General features: G+C 29.3%; 1 protein-coding gene across 1 annotated transcript; it reads left to right on the forward strand.

Annotated features, from left to right (window-relative positions):
• Positions 1-16,539: 16,539 nt before the first annotated feature.
• Positions 16,540-17,346, forward strand: PSB27 (photosystem II family protein). Its single transcript, XM_088098234.1, has one exon. The coding sequence runs from the start codon at positions 16,580-16,582 to the stop codon at positions 17,093-17,095; it is 516 nt and encodes a 171-aa protein (XP_087954360.1). The 5' UTR covers positions 16,540-16,579; the 3' UTR covers positions 17,096-17,346.
• Positions 17,347-20,764: the final 3,418 nt, after the last annotated feature.

The raw sequence follows: 20,764 nt of genomic DNA on the forward strand, positions 1-20,764 counted from the left end.
CTCAATTACCCCCTGGAAAATTCCCCATAGGATGCAAATGGGTGTACAAAATTAAATACAGAGCGGATGGTAGTATTGAGAGACATAAAGCCCGATTAGTTGCCAAGGGTTATACCCAACAGGAAGGAATAGACTATCTTGACACATTTGCCCCTGTAGCTAAACTTACTACTGTTAGACTTCTTATTGCTCTTGCTGCTTCCAATAATTGGTTTTTACAACAACTTGATGTTGATAATGCTTTCCTACATGGAGATTTAAATGAAGAAGTGTATATGCAATTACCCCCAGGTATGGATACTAGTAAAGATGGTTTGGTCTGTAAGCTAAATAAGTCTTTATATGGTTTAAAGCAAGCCAGTAGGCAGTGGTTTGAGAAGTTATCTGCCTTTCTTATATCTGTGAATTACAGTCAATCCAAATCTGATCACTCATTGTTTACCAAAAGAACTGCTACTGGTTTTACTGCTCTACTTGTATATGTGGATGATATTGTGTTAGCAGGAAATTCTATGGAAGAAATAAACTACATAAAAGAGCTTTTGCACAAAAGGTTTCGTATTAAGAATCTTGGAGAACTTAAATACTTCCTTGGACTTGAAGTGGCAAGATCCAAGAAGGGAATTCATCTATGTCAAAGGAAGTATGCCCTGGACATACTTGAGGAAACAGGGATGGAAGGTTGCAAGCCTTCTTCTACTCCCTTTCTAAAGGACACCAGCACTCTATACAAAGAGGACAACTATTTGAATGATCCTGAATCATATAGAAGACTGATAGGGAAGTTACTCTACCTTACTAATACTAGGCCAGATTTATGTTTTACTGTCAATCTTCTCAGTCAATTTATGCAAAAACCTACTCATTATCACTATCAAGCTGTTCAACATATACTAAGATATATAAAGTCCTCACCCTCTGAAGGTTTATTCTTTGCAGCTGAATCTCCAAAACAACTAAAGGCTTTTAGTGACTCCGACTGGGCCACTTGTCCTAACACAAGGAGATCCACCACAGGCTTTTGTGTTTTTCTTGGATCATCACTCATTTCCCGGAAATCTAAGAAGCAGAAGACTGTTTCCAGATCTTCCACTGAAGCAGAATACAGGGCCCTTGCTGCCACTATATGCGAAATACAGTGGCTCCATTATCTTATGCAAGACCTTCAAACTGAAGAATCTGGGGTTCCTGTTTTATATTGCGACAACAAATCGGCTCGCCACATAGCCCACAATCAAAGTTTCCACGAACGAACCAAGCACATAGAGCTTGATTGTCACGTGGTTCGTGAAAAACTCCAGGAGCGTCTTTTACATCTTCTCCCCGTCCGGTCCGAAGAACAGCTTGCTGATATCTTCACGAAATTTCTGCATCGCGTCAAGTTTGGAACCATTATTCCCAAGCTTGGACTGGTAAACATACACTGTCCAGCTTGAGGGGAGGCTATTGAGAATCACTGTTGATTCTCTTAACTGTCTTTCAACAGTTATCTTATTTTGGGTGTTTTTTCTGTTTTTCCCCCCTTTCATGGAACCCTATATATATAGGGTTCCTTTCCCTTTTTTCCCTTAATGTCAATGTATTCAGATTTTATCACTTTTAACAGAATAAAGAAAGATTCAGTTTACGTTACTTACCGCTTTCCGATCTACACTTTCTCCTTCTGGAGCTCCGGCCACCACCGCCTCAGATCGCCGTGGAGGGAGTCGTCGCTCTCTTCACCCTCCATCGCCTCTCGCTCTGTCTTGCCTTTCTCTCTCTCTCGATATTTCCTTTCTGCATTATGCCACGCACGCAACCCACTTTCAGACTAATATGCCACATGGGCCAGGAAAGGAATTGGGCCATCAACGTTGTAAGTGCACAGTGCTGGGCCTGTTCCAATACAACCTTCCTCGCAAATCTTTCAAAGCCAAACGTATTGGTCTCCTCTGTATTTGGAAAAGTAAAATAAATATTAAAAACTTCATAAAACCATTGTTGAACTGTGTAGGGTTTTCGTTGGAGGAGGAGGTCTTGAAGTGCGTAGGGTTTTCGCTCGCTGAGAGAAAGTGGAAATAAGGACTCAAAAGACTTAAAAGAAATAAAAACAAAGTTTACACCAGTTCACACAGTTCAAACCAGTTAACTGTACTAAAAGTATAATAGGTTCAGTTTATTTAAACTGAACCAAAAATAAGTTATTTAGTTTTTAGTAAAAACAGATTAATTTATTTTAAGTATAATATAACACAGTTAACTGTAATTCAGTACAGTATAATTACTTTTGCCCAGCCCTAACTAAGACTATCCTTTTTCCGTTTGAACTTCAAGAGTTTTCTTGTATAAATCCTTAATATATTCACGCTTTCATAATTATTTACTTTCACTTGATATGTAATCTTCCTCAATTCATTCAAATATTTATTATTCCCGTTATATCATACTCAGTTTGTTTTTTATAGAAAAAAAATCATGCTATATAAATTTAATATGTAACAATTTTGTTTATTAGTAAATGGATTTCAAGTTACAGATATAAAAACTGATTTTTAAAAAGATAAAATAAAATAAAAATTATGATTAGGGCTAACCCATCTTAATATTTGAACACATTGAATAGAAAGATTTGAATGTCAACCAATTTAATTGACGCAGTTTACTTTTGCTAATTGTGGCAATCATTGACATTGTTGGTTTAATAGGCGTATAATATAGACGTGGTATCAGGGCAGTTCAAATAATATTTCAAGGTATCCCTGTCTCTTATTTCACTTTTAATTTCTGCATATAGTGGTAACACTGATTTACCAAATTTCATATTTCATATTATGTTCATTGCTTCTGTGTGCAAAGGTTTATTCAATTCAAGTTCAACGGGTACAAATAATTATAATATTTGGAGCGTATATTAATTATATATTTGTTGGTTTTCTCCCACCTATTATTATTTCGAACGTAAACATTTTTTACAATTACATTCATATACAATAATTAATGAATATTATAATCTAACTTATTGGTAAAATAATAATTAAAGCATGAAAAATGCTATGAAATGAAACAGTGGAAATTTAGAAATGCAAAGATGGTTATATTCTGTGGCTTTTGTAACTACATTTTGTTTTTTGCTTTGCCAAAACGACTAAATTAAGTTATGACTTTGAAGATCTGAAAAGTATCGTGGCATTTTTCATTTCAACCATTATGGAAAATGCATTAATTGTAAATTGATTCCTATATATTTAATGTTTGGTGCAATTTTATATATGTGAATATTACACATCATTATACGTTTTGTTTAGTTATTCGATTCATAAATACGTAAGACAAAACACTTAATACGAAAAGAAAAAGGTAAAATACAAATTAGGAAAGAAGAATAATCCATATACTTCAGCTTTTATTGAAGATAAGAATGAATAATATAATTTGTAGTGAAACTCGATGAGAACTTGCAAGAAGATAAAATCAACCTAGTCTTCGTAACCTCTCTAATATCAAATTAATCATGTTAAATTATTAAAAGATGGAACTCACTAAGAAGATAAATTTAATATTTAAAGAAATAAAAAAATATGTTGCGTGGCATGTCTTTTGACTTGATTTTAAGAGGCGTTATAAAATATTTTAATTAGGAATATTTTTGGATAAATTAGAAAAAAAGTGTTTGATTAGATTTATATAAAGAATCAATCTATAAGAAAAAGAGCGCGAGGACAATAAAATAATAATGTAAATAGAAATTAAAAAAATAGCTAGAGGGATTCTCAGTACTTATCATTATGAAAATAAAATGTTAATAAAAATATTCATATAATTAACAACATTTGATAATCTTTTTAGAATTTACTACAAACATAAAATAAAAATTTGCATCTTCAAGTTTGATTATTTTCTTATTAATAATCTTTTTATATGTTTTGTAAAGGTTACAAATTCTGTTTCACCAAATCACGTGCGATTGTCGTGGAATTTTTTCAATCGTATTGTATAAATTTAATTATTTAGTCACGTGCTTCATTACCCGGTAAACAAGTAGGATTCATCTTACTGGTTTAAAGTTTAAATAAGTGTTTTTGAAATAAGTAATTTTTTAATTTATTTAATTAAAAATGGACAGGATTTATTTCTTAAAATAAATAACAATAACCTTTTTACAAATAAATAAAGACTTATTTTTATTTAAAAAAACTTCATTTAATATATTCAAATACACTTCGTCCCTATATTTAGGTTAGTATTTATGCTAAAGAACAAAAGAAAGAACATTTGATTGAAATTAGGGTTGTAAGTGGTCCACACAATCAGGCTTGAATAAATGACAGTGACAATACAGCTTGAGTTCCACCACGTGCTTCTTCTAATGCAAACTGCAACCATTATATACAGCAAACCTAATTTTGTAGTAAGCCACTGTTTTTAAATTAATTATTATGGCGTCATTTTTATTGTATATATATAATTTTATTTATTTATTGAATTTTCTTTATACCTTATATCAAGTTCATTAAAATGCAGACTATTCCAGATGCTGAGACGGGAGGCCTGCGTGTTACAGTAAAAAATGTTGTGTTTGGTTACCAAAAAATGAACTAGTTCCAATCCATGAATAATATGACTATTTCTTCTTATAATAGTTCTAAAATATGATTTTTATCTTATTGTTTATTATATTTAATTATTTATAAAATTAGGTTGCCTTTGATTATATAAATATGAATTTAGTTTTTTTCTAGTTGTGTGTTTCAATGATAGAATGACTGATTCTTTTTATTAAAAATATTGATACTACTTTTACATTGACTATGTATGAGTACGCGTAATTTGGTTTCTTTTTTAATTGGGATTTGTTTTCATTATTATCATTCTTATTATAGCATTTACCATTTACATCATGGTCAAAACTATTGTCACACAATTTTTGTCAGATTCATGATAATAACTACTACTATGTCATCAATATCCCCATTAGTCGTTCGCTAACTACATTTGTTATCACCATCATCTTTACCACCGTTATGACACTATCATAAAAATAAAATTTAGTAAAAATTTGATGTTTCTAATCTATCAATCAAATATTAATAAATTTATAAATTAGGAAATAGTTTCCATGTTGGTTTAAATTAGAATACATATAAAATCCATTAAAGATATTGTTTTTTCGTGGTTAAAGAATTTGTCTCTTATCTCTCCTTTATGACTGTTACTTTTACTTGGTCTCTTCTCTCTTACCACACTTCATTACAATCATTTGTTATTACTTTTTCTTCAATAAATCCATTCCAGAATTTTTTTAAAAAAAGTCTATTGATATATTTTGTATATAATAGGGGGAAATTAGTGAGAAGAATAAGATAAGAAGAAGAATAGGAGGAAGAGGAGAAGCTAGAGCTAGAGCTAGAGCTGTTAGTGATGGTGGCAATGGAAGCACAACAACCAGAAGGAGATGCAACAATGATGTGAAGGCATGGCTGGAGTTAGAGGAGGTGAACACGGTTATGAGTCAAAGGTGATCATGATGGCACGGTAACTGACACAGTGGAAGCACGACAAGGACGAGAGAAGGAGGGGTGGAGAAAGAAAAAGATAAAGAAGAAAAAAAAAGGCGAGGAAAGATGAATAATCCAATTACAATTTTTATCAATATTGATAACCAAAATTTGTTAGTAATTATTGATGACCAAAATTTGTTAGTAATTATTGATGAATATTCTCTTATGAATTTACTAACAAATTTGTGGTTATCAGTAATTATCGACCGATATCAAAATCTATTGTTAAAATTTATCGACAAACATTTTATCGACAGATTTGTGTTAGTTAATAATCCATTGATAAACTTAAATTATCGATGATTGTATTCATTACACAATTTTCTTATAGTTCTTTACATATCACACCATACCTTTTTATTACTGTTTATGCGGAAATGGGACAAGGATAACTGCCTCTGTAAGTTTCCTGTGTGTACGCTCAAATTATAATCTTTCTCTGTAGGTGTTTTGTAATTTAATAGTGAATAAAAATGAGTTTACCTCAAAATTAAACCCCTATTTATAGAGTTTAGGAATCTGACCAATTAATTTACCTTTTAATGGTCATTAATGCAAACTTAAACCACTCATCAATAGCCGTTGTAATATTAACTGCGCATTGATTCTGCTCAACTGCTGTCGATAGCCGTGAGACGCTTTCTTGTGCATTAACCGCTCGGTCGTGTCCATCCAGTTTGTCATCGAACCCGATCGTCATCGAACCCGATCTATTAACTATGAGTCCATAATAACAACTACAGTTTGTCACAAATTAAAAATTAAACATGATTTTGAGTTTCATTCTAAGAATAAAAAAGTTGAATAATATAAAAAAGTTAATGATCTATTAATTAAGATTTTATATTAAAAATAGGGTCATATTACTTATCAGAAAAAATTAGTAAGTACTATTAAAAGAATTCAACAAAATCAAATTCTGATTGATATAATATAAAATGAGTAAATAATTATAAAATTTATAATTTTTTATATCTTAAATATTTCATTGTAACAAAACATATCTATTATAAGTTGACAATACAAAAGAAAAAGTAATATTAGTGTACTCCTCGCTAAGAATATAAAAATAGTTATGACTATAAATATTGTTATTTTGATTTGAAGGGTCACTATTATAAGTTTTTCATGTTTTCGTCCTATCACTTATTTTAGTTATCGTTTGTCCTTCACTCGTTTTGGTGATACTAGGAGGTTACTTGCACTAAGTACTCCAATGACAAAATCATCAACGATTCGGTAAGTTCAACAATAAATACGTATTAAATATAACTAACATATCTTAGTACTTCAAACTTGTAATTTATAGATTTTGAAATAAGTTTTAGATTACTTCAATCTAATTACGAGCCAACTGATAATAATTGTATTTTAACTTAAGTCAATCATTATCGATTCTAATTATTATTTAAAACTTTAACATGTTGTTCGACCATCTGATCTATAAAACATTTCTAATTAATTAAGTCACACGGTTCAACACTGACCGAATGACAATTCATATAAGTAAAAATTGAGAATTAATACAAATTTGAGAGACTAATTTATCCGTAAAAGTTCCTGTTTTAATTTGGCTACATTACTGCTTATTTCCTTTCTTTGTCATGTATTAAAGCTTAACCTTATAAAGAGAGATGTGTGATGTAAGATGTTTTCTACCCACAAATGTTAGGTGAAAGGTAACATGATCATCTTGGTCGTGTATCAATCAATCGACCAATAATATTTCCAATATTAAGTGAGCAATGAGATATGGAAAGCTTAAACCCTTGAAACGACGCTGCTGAATCTGCGTGGAAAATGAATTCTGCAAGCAGATAATTGGGTGCTCCTGCAAACAATTAGGCACCGTATCTATGGTCTGACTTTAATTGCCACCTCTTTTTCTTGTACCACATATCATAGGGAAGAGCCACAAACTTCAATCACTCACATCAAAACCATTTTCAAACCTTTAGTCATTCATCTTTTCCAACGCCCTCAACAGGGGAAACAAAGCTTTCCAATGAAATATACTTTGGTGGCCCCTGCAAACTCTCACATCTTCCAACATCTTAAAAAATATTAAAAAATATTAATAATACATTGACAACATTTTTTTCACAATATTTTAATATCATGTCATTACGTGATTAGTTCACGTTGGCGTTTATGATTACTATTATTGATTGTGAACTAATTTTGGACTAATCACAAAATGACACGTAGATAATATTAAAATGTTATCAAAGTATCATGTATCATTATCCAACAAACAAACTGTTGCATGTGTACAGGGAATTATTGAGAAATGAACATATAATGTAATTAGAGATCAAAAGAAATATACAGATACTAGTATTTATGGATAAAATTTGTTGTGAATAATTATTATATGCAAATAATAAATAGTGACTTTTTTAATATTCATTTCTAAATGGATCAGATGTAGGTATTAGATTATTCGATCTATGGATAATCGCGACTCACAAAAAGTAATAAAAAAGTAATAATTTATATACTTTTAACTAAATTTAATTAAAAATAAATTTAATTTATATTTTATTATATTAAATTTAATTAAAACTAAAATTAAATTTGTATTTAATTTAAATTATATTATATTATATATAGTCTTTTTGAAATTTAATCTAAAATTTATTTTAAAAAATATATAAAATATTTTTTTAAAATTTTTTTGTGGATATCCCCGGACACCTTTGAACTTTAAAATATTCGCAGGTATTTTTTAAACCGGTACCCACGCGAATAGTAAACAAGTTGCAAGTCGAATTTTCTTCTTGTAGAACGGATTACGAGTAGACATTATTTGTGTCCGACCGGACTCGTTGTCATCTTTACATATAATGCATCATTCTTTCTTTCCCATGTTGCAAAATAATCAAGATTCGTAATTTATTTTTTTAATTTTAGAATTTTCACATTATATCCTTATTCTTGTTTAAATAATTTTTATCTTATTTCTCTTTTAATATAATAATTCTCAAAAATGAAAACGTTAGTGTTACTTATCACATTTTTTCCCATAATTTCTCCCACTTATGACATATTGCGTGATCAGATAGCCAATAATGGAGATCATGTTATAATTTGAAACAGGCACAAAAAGTTAAGTGCTAATATGAATGGATGTGACTAGCAAACACTATATGAGGAAATAAATATGATAATTAATTGCTTGAGTAAGATTTACAAATATCTAGTTACATGTTACAATATTAAAATACCTTAAATCACTAATGTCTAATGTTACTCAAACAACATCACCACTCTATTTTTTTAAGAATGTTGTGGTCTGAAGTTTATCTGCAACATGTTTAAACCATGTTATCTTATTAGATGGTGTCCCACTTAGCTGCCTATAAAGTGTTTGTTGATAAGAAATGGGGCCACAAGACTAAGATTTATAATTGAGCAGCTACAAAGTACCGTAGAACTTTAAATATAATATTGTAATGTTTTTTTATAGTGTAGGCTAAAAATATTTTTTAGCAGGTAGAAGTTTGGTAAAGATTGTTTCAATTTTATGAAAAATTCATCTGATATTTGTAAGCAAAGAAGAAGGATTTAGGATAAGCAATTCAAAGTGGACGCAATCAATGGAATGAGTCGTAAAAAGGTTGATAGATAGGAGATTATGGGCCGGCTGTCTCGGAATTTCGGTCAAGATTTTATATTTAGTTAGATGCGTTAGGTAATTAAGAATAATAATAATAATAATAATAATAACTCACTTTTAAATGTGCTAGTTTATACTGATAGCCAGATGTTAAAGGACAATAGCTACAAATACAAAGACTGGTTTTTTTAATACATATAATTGTGTTCTTTTAATGCATTTGTATGCTGTTTTTTTTTTATAAAAGTTTAATGCATTAACAAAAACAAATCAATAAGATTTTTATATTTTCTTGGTTTAGAATTATTATAAATAGTGTGACTCTCTGTTTTCTATTTTAGTCTATCACTAGTTATTGATATTACTCTTTTCATTTTTTTTTTCATTATGTCAATTTATAAAAAAATATTTTCTTTGTTTTTTTTTTATCTTCTTTCATTGTAAGAGTGGTTACATTCTGGAAGCTGTGTTGAATTTGACAAGAGACGGAGTAAACAGTGGACTCGTATCATAAACGTGTTGCTCACTTCTTGTCCCTCCTCCCATAATAATCCCCACAAAATGTTAAAAATATATAATCTTAGTTTTAATTTTTTAGGTATTATAATATTTGTGTGTGATGGGTGATTATGAAAGCAAGTTTGATGAAGAGTGAAAGGAAGTGTTTAACACATTCAACTGTCTAGGAGACAAATCCATGAGATATTTATGAAAGATTTCCCATGTTGGCTCATGCATTGATTATAGGTCAAATTGTTGATTTTTTTAGTTGCCATTTAACTATATATATCACCAATGTAACAACATATACATGAAAAAGCTACTTAGAGACCATTTATTAATTTTAGTGTTGCTGACAAAGCCACGATCTTAATCTATCTTCATAAATTCCCACATGTCCTTAACACAGGGAATAGTACATTAACTTTGAATTTGGTTCAACCCAAGTGATAAACAAAGAAATCTAGTTTTCATGTGTTCGGAAGTTCAATTTACAAAAATAAAATCAATTTATAATTTAAATGAGTATAAATTTTATTTTAGAACTTGATTTAGTTAAATTGAATTAAATTTAAAATTTATTTTTTTAATTAGACGCATGTTAGAGTCTATTTTAACAAAAAAATCTGTTTTGTTGGATTTATTGTTCCATCTTCTATCGAATCGCTATCAGACCATTTACTGATGTTTATTCCCATGTTTGGATGTATATGTCATGACGTGAGAGAGTGTATTAAAAATCTCACATTGACTATATATAAGATTAAATTACAATGTATAAATGATTGTAAATCTTATCTTACAGTTTTGTAAAATTAAGTTAGACTTAAAATTCATTTTTTAACGCATGTTTCATATTTTGCTACATAAATGAAGATTGTTTTTCTTTTTCCATCTTCTTCTCTAGTAACATGGCTTTGGTAAAATTAATGGCTTCAAGCTCTCATCTCATCCTTTCAAAAGACTCAAAATTTTATTGGTAACTATGTTTTCTTTTCTTCTCTTTTCAATTTTTAAACTCGTTTTATATATTCTTTTTTCATTTTGTTGTCACAGTAGAAAAGAAGCCACCAAAATGAAAAATCACTTTCATCCTACAAGGTCTAGCAGAAATGAAGGATATCAAACTAAAAAAACAGTAGAGATCTACAATTTAGGACTGATTTGGGTATGGTGACAAACAATTTATTTAAAGAAGGCATGATATCTCCAAACTCGAAGTTATCCGCTCCTGGTGAAGGTATTTTATTCGTCAACCGATCCATGGTACTTGTTAAAAATGTTCTAATGTCAAAGTTAGTTCATGTTTATTCATTTTAGGTCATTAGTGCAATAGTAAATGTGTGTAACAACCATACTTTACACTTATATTTATAGCTTTTTCTATGAACTTTTGATTAAGGTTGACCTAATCATAATCCAAGTGTTCTTAAACCTTATTACTAACATGTTTACACTAATTGGTCATTGTAGTGTTTTTGATTTTGCCAAACGTAACTTACTAGCAAGTTGTTTATAAATGATTGGTTAATCAGCAAGATCTATGTTTGATCACCTAAGCATAACTAACTGGTCGACTGATATCCATATCATATCATATAAGGACAAACATTTTAATATCATAAACTTGTTTTCTCCAACATTTATGATCTGGTATGATAACAAAAATTGAAATACAATTCTAAGTTGGTATCGGAGATAAATAAAATAGAAAAGAAAAAAGAAAAGGTACAAAAATGAATTATGATGATAAAAATTATTATTTAAATAAAGAAAATTATATTTTTAAAAAACTTATTGTAGTTCCATTTGACAAACTTTAACTTGTTACATAGGTGAAATGTTTTTAATATTATAAATAATGGTAATCGACAATATTTTTACATGATTTTTTACTTCATGAATATTAACAGTTTTTTATACTTTCAGCATATTATTTTTCATATTTTTAAACATGTTTAAGATAATTGTTTTTCTCAATGTAATATGTAAGTCTACCAGATGTGATTATTTGCCATCTTTTTTATTGAAAATAAATAATAATTTTAAAGGATAAAAATGATAAAATAATTACTTTAAGTTATAAAATAATTAATTAAATTTAAATTAATAGTTATTTAAAAGACAAAAATGAAAATATAATCATTTTAGTTCAAAATAACAGTTATTTAAAAAATAAAAGTGAAAAAGAGTGTACGTAAAAAAAACATCTTTATATCTAAATATAAATGATGTCTAAGTATCACATTATTTTTTTATCTCTCCCACAATGAACTTCAATAATTCATGAAAAGAATAAAAATTATAAGCTCTTATATCAAATTAAAAAATATAATTTATTCTATGATTTTATTCATATTTTTTGTAAACAAATAATATGTTTTTATAACATTTTCCTCTTAGAAATCAAGACTAAATTAAGAAAGTTATGATTATATAATATTTTGCTTTCCTGTTTAAATATTTAGTTTAACTTATAAAATATCTTCATTTCAATAATTAAACTTACAAAATTATTTAAAATGATATTATAGGAAAGTGTGAAATATTATTTAAAAAAATAATAAAAAAATCTATAAAATTGTTGATTGGAAATACTCAAATTTCCTCATATTAATCAAGTAGTAAAGAAGTCATCACCCCAAATCCCATAGAGAGTGGAAGACCATCAACATCTCATTAGAAGTGGAAATGTTCAAAATATATATAATTATTTTTGTTGAAGGTCAATAATATAACCTAATATTCAAATAGTTAGCATAGACTAACGAAGAATACTTGCTCCAGTATTCTAATAATTAATATATACACAGTACAATTCCATGGGGCAGAGCTGTGGATTGCAATAGGAAACTTGTGGCATTTTATTCCAGCCAAACATTTTTAATCTTTATTAAGTAAGGACGAACTGAAAAGTATTATATTGATTTAAATTACGAAATATATTTAGTAAATATTTTATAATGCTATAATGGTCTCAATATATATTCAAAGTTGAAAATAAACAAATTAGAAAACTATAAAATTTCTATGAAGATACATAGATCATTAGTACATGAGAAAATATTGAGATATGCACTGACTATGCAAAATATTTGTATATTACCATCTCATTAAGTTCATCAGGTTTTTTTATTTTTGAATTTTATATAAAGCAACTGTGAAGAATTTTTTAATTAGCACACATTCGGTTTCTGTAATTGTTTTGTCTTTCATAGAAAAATCACAGATGAATATATCACCTTTTCTTTTAAAATACATCCATTTCATTTATTACTTTAACGGTTTTTATGATTTTATTGTGAATTCCATGTTAATATTTTTCACTCCACAATTTCTGGAATAGATAATGATATTTGACAACATTTTATTGATAATATTTTAATATTATTTACGTGTATGTAATTAGTCTAAAATTACTTCAAAATCAATAATAATAATAATCATAAACACCAATATGGACCAATCAAAGAATAACACGTATATGGTGTTAAAATATTGTCAAAAAATATTGTTAAAGTATCATTATCCTGACTAGGAATGACAACGGGTCCAGTCGGGTACGGGTAGTGCCTATCCGCAACCCGACCCGCCGGATAAAATTGTACCCGTTACCCGATCCGCTACCCGCCGGGTACCTGTTTAAAAAATACCCGCGGATACTCGCAAAAAAAAATTTAATACATTTTTAAAATAAAATTTAAATAAAATTACAAAAAATATATATTATATAATATAAATTAAATTAAATATAGATTAAAATTTAATTTTAATTTTAATTAAATTTAATCTAACAAAATAAAATTTTATTTCATTTTTAATTAAATTTAATTAAAAAATATATAATTTTTTTTTTAATTTTTTATAGATAACTGTACTAACGGGACAGATAATATACTACCCGTACCCGACCCGTTTAAAAGAAGTATTAAAATATCCGTTGTTCGCCGCAAATTTTACCTACCTGTGGATACTGGAGATAAAATTGTCATTCCTAATCCTGACTCTAACAACTAATAGCGTCGCACAACACGTAATTGAGAAGATGTTCGGTTCTAGTCCAACATGTATTGGAAGAATGGGCTTCTTTTACAGGCACTTACGAAGACAGAATACGCGTTTTGCAGACGTGCAAGTAAATGCTAACTTCATTAGCAACCAGAGAAAAAAGCACGTTTGGTTAGTACTACTGTTGGGTTATCCTATACAAGGGAACTATGCGCAACTCAATAACAAGTTTTTTTCTTCCAGTACCCTCATAATTTCTTGCTGCACCTAATCATTTTCAAGATAAGCCTTCTGTAAAAATCACTTTTCGATTATCTTACCTGAACAATTTTCAGAATAAGTTTTTTGAAATTTTGAGAAAAGATTTATTATTTTTAAGAAGTGGATTTTAAACTTAAATCAATTTTACAAAATCATGTCTAATATGAAATTTTGTATTTATATATAACCGTTTTATTTTTAATTGATGTAACATCTTTAACATATATCTTACGTTAAGATATATGTTTCAATCTGATAACAGGTATTAGGATAGATTCAATAAATAACAATTTTTTTTCTATAGTAGATGACAAAATAAACTAAATAAATAATAAATCTCTTTACATTAAACTTTAATTCATAGTATATTAAAAATGAATTTTAAACTTAATTAAATATTAGAAACTAAATTGCAAAATGAACTTTGCATTCATCTATATATTACATACTCGTATTATTTCTAGTTGATAATGATTTCCCACCACTATACCATATTTGAGATTTTTAGAATGTATTTTGTGCATTATGAAACAAGTTCGCTTGAACATAATTTTTGGAATGAGATTTCTATTTCAAGATTTTCATAATGAATGAAATGCATCTCGGATCAAGTTTTATAAACATGATTTTGAGAAGAAAAAAAATATTCAAAAGGATATTTAATAGTATTGTCAAGATGAGTTAGAATCCGTGCATCAACCCAGTCTACCATGGATTTGGATTGGGTTGGATTGAAAAAAAATAAAATTGTTTGATACGAGTCAATTTTCAATCCTATTCACTTAGAGTCGGCTCACCAACCCACCTAGTTTAATTTAATTATTTATTATTTTATGTTTCAATATTATTTGTTAACATTGTTTTATTGTATTGTAAATGTGAATAAAGAAAAAGATGTTTAAAGAGTGTAAAATATTATACATTTATCCATTCAAGACTCTAATCTTATAAATGGATAAGTGATACAAAAATCATCAATATTATAAACTTATTTATTTGCTTTTTGATTTTACTTTTGGATTACATTTAGTTGTATGTTACTTGTTTTCATTGCTGTTAAAGTGGGTTCTAATCCCGCGAGCCAACCCGACTCACCACGAGTTTGAGCCGGTTGGGTTTGAAAAAAATGTAATTTTTTTTATGAGGGTTAATTTTCAACCCAGCTCACTTAGAACCCGGCTCATGCGGGTTGAACCGGTAGGTGAGCCGGGTTGGCTCAACAATCGCACTTGATTTAATTTAATTATTTTGTGTTTCAATATTATTAGTTAGCATTTTTTTTTATTATATTGTAGATGGGATAAAAAAAATGTTTCGAGAGAGAAAAATATTATAATTTATCTATTCAAGACTCGAATATTATAGATGGACAAGTGATACAAAAATTATCAATATTAAAAACTTATTTATTCGCTTTTTGTATTTGTTTTTAGGTTACGCTTGGATTGTATGATATTTGTTTTTTTATTTTGAATTGTCCTTGAGTTTAACATCATTTTAAAGTGAAATTTAAAAAAAGTATAATTTTTATTTTAAAAAAAAACTTAGAATTAAGTGAGCTAAGTGAGTCAACTCGTTTAACCCACCAACCTGTGGTGGGTCGATCGGGTTCAAATTTGTTCAGCTCGCTAATAAGTGAGTCCGGGTTTGGCTAACTCACTAAGTGACCAACCCGTGGTGGACCGAGCCGGGTTACCCGTTTTGATAGTTCTACTTGTTTTATTTTGAACTTGTCTTTAGAGTTTAATATAATTTTAGAGTGAAATTTATTTAAATTTGAATAACAAACAAATTGTAATTTTTTTTATTTAAAAAAACTTATAATTAAGTGAGCCAGTGAGTGAACCCCTTTAATCCACCAACTCGTGATGGGCCTAGTCGAGTTCAAATTTTTTCGACATTTTAATAAATGAGTCGGATTAGATTGACTCATTAAATGATCAACCCATTGTGCGTCAGATTGGATCCGTTCATGTGGTCCATTTTAACAACACTAATATTTAAAGATATATAATGACTTTCAGAATATATATATATATATATATATATATATATATATATATATATATATATATATATATATATATATATATATATATATATATATATATATATATATATAATGTCTTTCATGACAAATCCTTTAAAATAACGTTTGCAGAATAAGTTTTCCAAAATACTGAAATAAGGACGCAGTTACTAATGATGGGGTGAAAGAAGTAAAAAGTCAATAAGAGTTTATATCTTTGTCCACGAACGGGTATTTTGGGCATTTTATTTTATAGCGTGGATTTGGATTTTGCTATTGGCACCAATCATGAAATTCACTAATTGTAAACAATATGTAGATTAAAATAATAAGCATTTACTAAAATTTAAAAAAATAATGATTCATTGCTTAAAATGATAAAAAAATAATTTAAAAAAAATATGAAAGTTAATACGAAGTAGGAATGGTTGAGGGAGAGGACAGGTGTGGGTGTGGATCTAAAGCTTACAAACCATTGGTTGCTTTCTCATCCAAAAACGAAAACCAAAGATAAGAGGATAAGGCCACGTGGCAAAAAGGCAGCATCTCTTCTTCCTTCTCACCACCACAACACTAAAACTCTTTACTTTCTCTCATTCCCTCTCACCTTCTTTCTCCAACACCATGGCTTCCCCAACACTAATAACCCCAACCTCCACCCCCAAATCACTCACCCCCGTCAAGCCCAAACCAACAACCGTCGTCTCCGCCACCATCACCCCTACTACCGCCACCGCCACCCACCCACGCCGCCGCGAATTCTTGTCCCTCACCGCCTCCCTCGTCTCCTCCGTGGTTCCGCTGGCCCCGGCAGTCGCTGCGTCGGACGAGGAGTACGTGAAGGAGACGGAGGACGTGATTAACAAGGTGAGGACGACAATCGGCTTGGACAAGAACGACCCGAACGTGGCAACGGCGGTGGCTGATTTGAGAGAAAGTTCGAACTCGTGGGTGGCGAAGTACCGGAGGGAGAAAGCGCTTCTGGGAAGGGCTTCGTTCAGGGACATGTACTCGGCGCTGAATGCTGTCTCCGGACACTACATTAGCTTCGGACCCACCGCTCCCATTCCCGCCAAACGAAGAACCAGGATCTTGGAGGAGGTCGAAACCGCCGAGAAAGCGCTTCTAAGAGGAAGATGAGTCATGCAAACAACCTTTTCCTTCAACTTCTTCTTCTGGAATCTTCCTTAATTGCTTCCTTTACTTTTTGTATTATCATGATTCTATTCAAAAACTATATATGTATGTATGCAGTCATATCATAGAGTCAAAGTAAAAGAATGGAGGCATTTTGCGATTATGACATGATGGCATTTTTAGTATAATCCAACCAATCACGGTTATGCTCTCTAATTCTCTTTTATCTATCTCACTTCTAATTTTTGTTCTCAGATTACGTTGCATTGTATGGTATTCTTAGCTGCAGAGACAATTTGGTTCAAATGAGTATGAACCTAATTTTGATTCCAAATTTTTAAGACAGTTATATATACAGAGAACTCTACATATCTAATTAAATTAAAATAATTTTGTTTTTAATTCATCTACAATAGTTTTTTTTATCATTTAATTATCCAATTAATTCTTTTAAGTAATTACTCATTAATTATTATCTTTGTTATTTCATACTATGAATTATTTATTTCAATTTCTCTCTAAATATATATATTTAGTTATTTTAGTCTCTGAAATTTTGGAATTTTAAGGACTTAATTTAATTGAAAACTATATTTTTAAGTTATTAAAACATCGAAAAAAGTAAGCATAGTAATTCAAACCTTATAAAATAACAAGCTGTAGGTCTGGTAAAATATGGTTGGAGAGATTTTACTTCAAATAATCAGTTTTTATATTTCGCATCGATCAATGATATATAGCAATGGACAACGTTTTTTCGGTTCCATTTATAATATTTTAGTAATAACATATTTTATCAATGTAATAATTTTTTTTGTTGCATTTTAGTAAAGTTTTGATTTTCTTCAATTTTTATTTATTTTGTTTCTTTTAGTAACGTCATTTAAATAGTTAACAATGGGTAAAAAAAATTATTCATGTGCAAAGTTAGTACTGTATTAATATTAATATCACGTACCAATTTATAGTTATTTTTTATTTTGATTTAATTGAGTTTTAATTTTTTTTCAAAATAGAATAATTTTATCTTTCATCAAATTTAATTTTTATATAAATTTTATAGATATTTTATTACAATTGATATTTTTATTAAAATTTTTTAGAATTCAATTAAAAATTATTAAATTTAATTACAACTATTTCCGATATTATTTTTAAATTAACCATATTTTTTACATAGAATAAAAATTAAACATAAATTTAAAAATTATATTATAATTATACTGATATTTCTAAAATTGATAATTAAATTTAAAAATAGACAAAATTGTTCTATTTTAAGAAAAAAATATTAAATTAAATCAAAATAACAAATATAGAAATTGAATTAATCAAAATATAATGACAAAGCACGTGATACCAAATTGACCAAAGTTTTAGAATGCATAATCCTAAACACAATTTTTTGCATTTTGGAATGTAAAGTAAAAAAATACATTTTCAATTTTATATTCTGAAATATAAATACCAAATACATTATGAATTGTATAGTTGTGAATACATTTTTATTTTATATTCCAAATTAAATGTTCTTTTAGAAAGAAAAAGGTGAAGAGTAGGGATTGTCCGTGGAAGTGGAGGAAAAGGTTTCAGTTGAGATGGAGAAAACAAATGGAGAAGAAAAAGGGAGAGATGGGTGTTCGTGGAGGAGGAAGAAGATGAAGACAAAAATATCTTTTCACATAGTATATGGAGGTGCAAAGAGAATGTATGGAAGTGTAGAAAGAAGTTACCCTAGTTCTTTTCGGAGAAACTAAACTTGTTATAGGACGGAGGCCCAAAACGGACTTGTTTAATGAAATTGGGCCGAGGAGTTCTACTCGGAGCCCCAAAAATTAAAAAAATAAAAAATAGGAGGATTTCTTCCTACACCACCACAAGCTTCTTCCTCCACCGTCACATTCCACAATTGTCCCTAGTAAAAATTAAAGTATTGTGGTTAAAAAAATTTACTTCACCTACTTTTTTAATTTTTAACCACTTCAATAAATATGATCTCCACTATATACCCCAACACTCACCCATAGAGAAATGCTCTTCTCTTTCTCAATTCTCTAATTTCTCTTCTCTCTTGTCATTCTCAATTATTTCTCTTCTCTGGTTTGTGTGCTTGGTGTGTGGTGGTGGTGTGCTTCTATGCTGGTGAAGAGGTTGGTTGAAGAGGTTTGTAGAAGAAGACACTGTCTTTTTATATATGTTAACCCTTCAACAAAGTCTGTTGACGGAGTTCAATATCCGCTGAAGGAAACGGATTTCAACACCATCTTTTTCAGACCATTTCCATGATAGCTGCCATCCAATACCAATCCGTGTGTTTCCAGCAGGTTCTCCTTGCACAAGACTACCTTGCCTCATGCTACCCTGGGTGGGAGCAGCCATGTCCCTATCCACACTTGTTGCTTGTCGTGAGATCAATAGACTCTGTAAATTGTCATCAGAATCATCGGCAGCAGCATAATAGACATAATCATCACCCTCCCCGGCAACGCTTTCTTCATCTCAATCTTCATTCCTAAGTTGATTTCCCCACACTAAACATGCTTCCAAAGTGTGGAAAAGGTGTGCTTCCACAGCAAACTACCAAGCACACTCCTCCACAGCACAAATCAAACACCTAACTTAATGGAAGCAATGAAATGGAAGCAATGGGAGAAACAGAAATGGAAAGGGAAGAGATGAAATGAAAGAACGAGGAATAGGAAGAGAGAGATTGAAAAAGAGAAATGAAATGAGATTGTGGGGGTGGGGAGAGGTGTGCTGCAGTTGAGTAAAAGGGGCAAGAAATTAGGGTTTTACATAAAAGTAAATGTAAAAATAATAAAATTTTAACTTAGACATTTTTGGGAAAAACAAAAATTAGAGAGGTGTAGAGAGAAGTTTGTGGTGGTGTAAGAAGAAACCTTCTAAAAAAGTTACCTCTTACTGAAAAGAGAAGAAAATATATGTATATACTGAGTGAAAACAATTAATAATAAGTTTAACAAATAATTTTAATATATATTATTCTGTCAGATATTTTTGACTGGTCAATTAAATGTGAATTAAATTTGTTTAATTTTGAAAATGAAAAATTACTTTTGCCATAAAAAAAATTATAAGAAGCGAAATTATATATTTATATACCAAAATGAATTGAAGTGAAAGAAGTAAGAATATCGAATATAATACTACAATTAAATTATAATAGAATTTCTACAGTTGCAATCAAATCTTCATTTCCACTTAGCATTGTAATTGAAGGAAAAGGGGAGAAAAGTTATCTTTTGTTGCCACTAAAACGACATCAATCAAGTCAAGGGTTTAATTTAATAATTTTTTTTTTTATCTTTCTCACTTTTTCATACAACTTTTGGTTTACCCTTTAGAAACCCCAAAAACATAATTTGGGGATTTTCAAAAGCAATTCAAAGTGATTCATTGTGTATACTCCAATGTTTTACTCACTATTTTATTCAAACTTTCTTTGATTATATTTATTTTTTTGCTATTATCTTGTCTATACATACTCAAATATTATAATAATATTATTTAGTTCTATTAAAGAAAAGAGGAGGGTTGGATAGATTAATTGCGGTTTTTTAAGAAAATTACGTAAATTTTTTATGGAGTTAACTTATTTGAGTAAATTTTAAAAACTCATAGACTTGGATATATTATTATTGGACTGATTAT

Source organism: Vigna umbellata, chromosome 9 (genome assembly GCF_029865625.1).
Source record: "Vigna umbellata cultivar VRB3 chromosome 9, Vumbellata_1.0, whole genome shotgun sequence".
Classification (NCBI taxonomy): Eukaryota; Viridiplantae; Streptophyta; class Magnoliopsida; order Fabales; family Fabaceae; genus Vigna; species Vigna umbellata.

Coding starts and splice junctions, on each gene's coding strand:
- PSB27 (XM_088098234.1), top strand. CDS start 16,580: ATGGCTTCCCCAACACTAATAACCCCAACCTCCACCCCCAAATCACTC.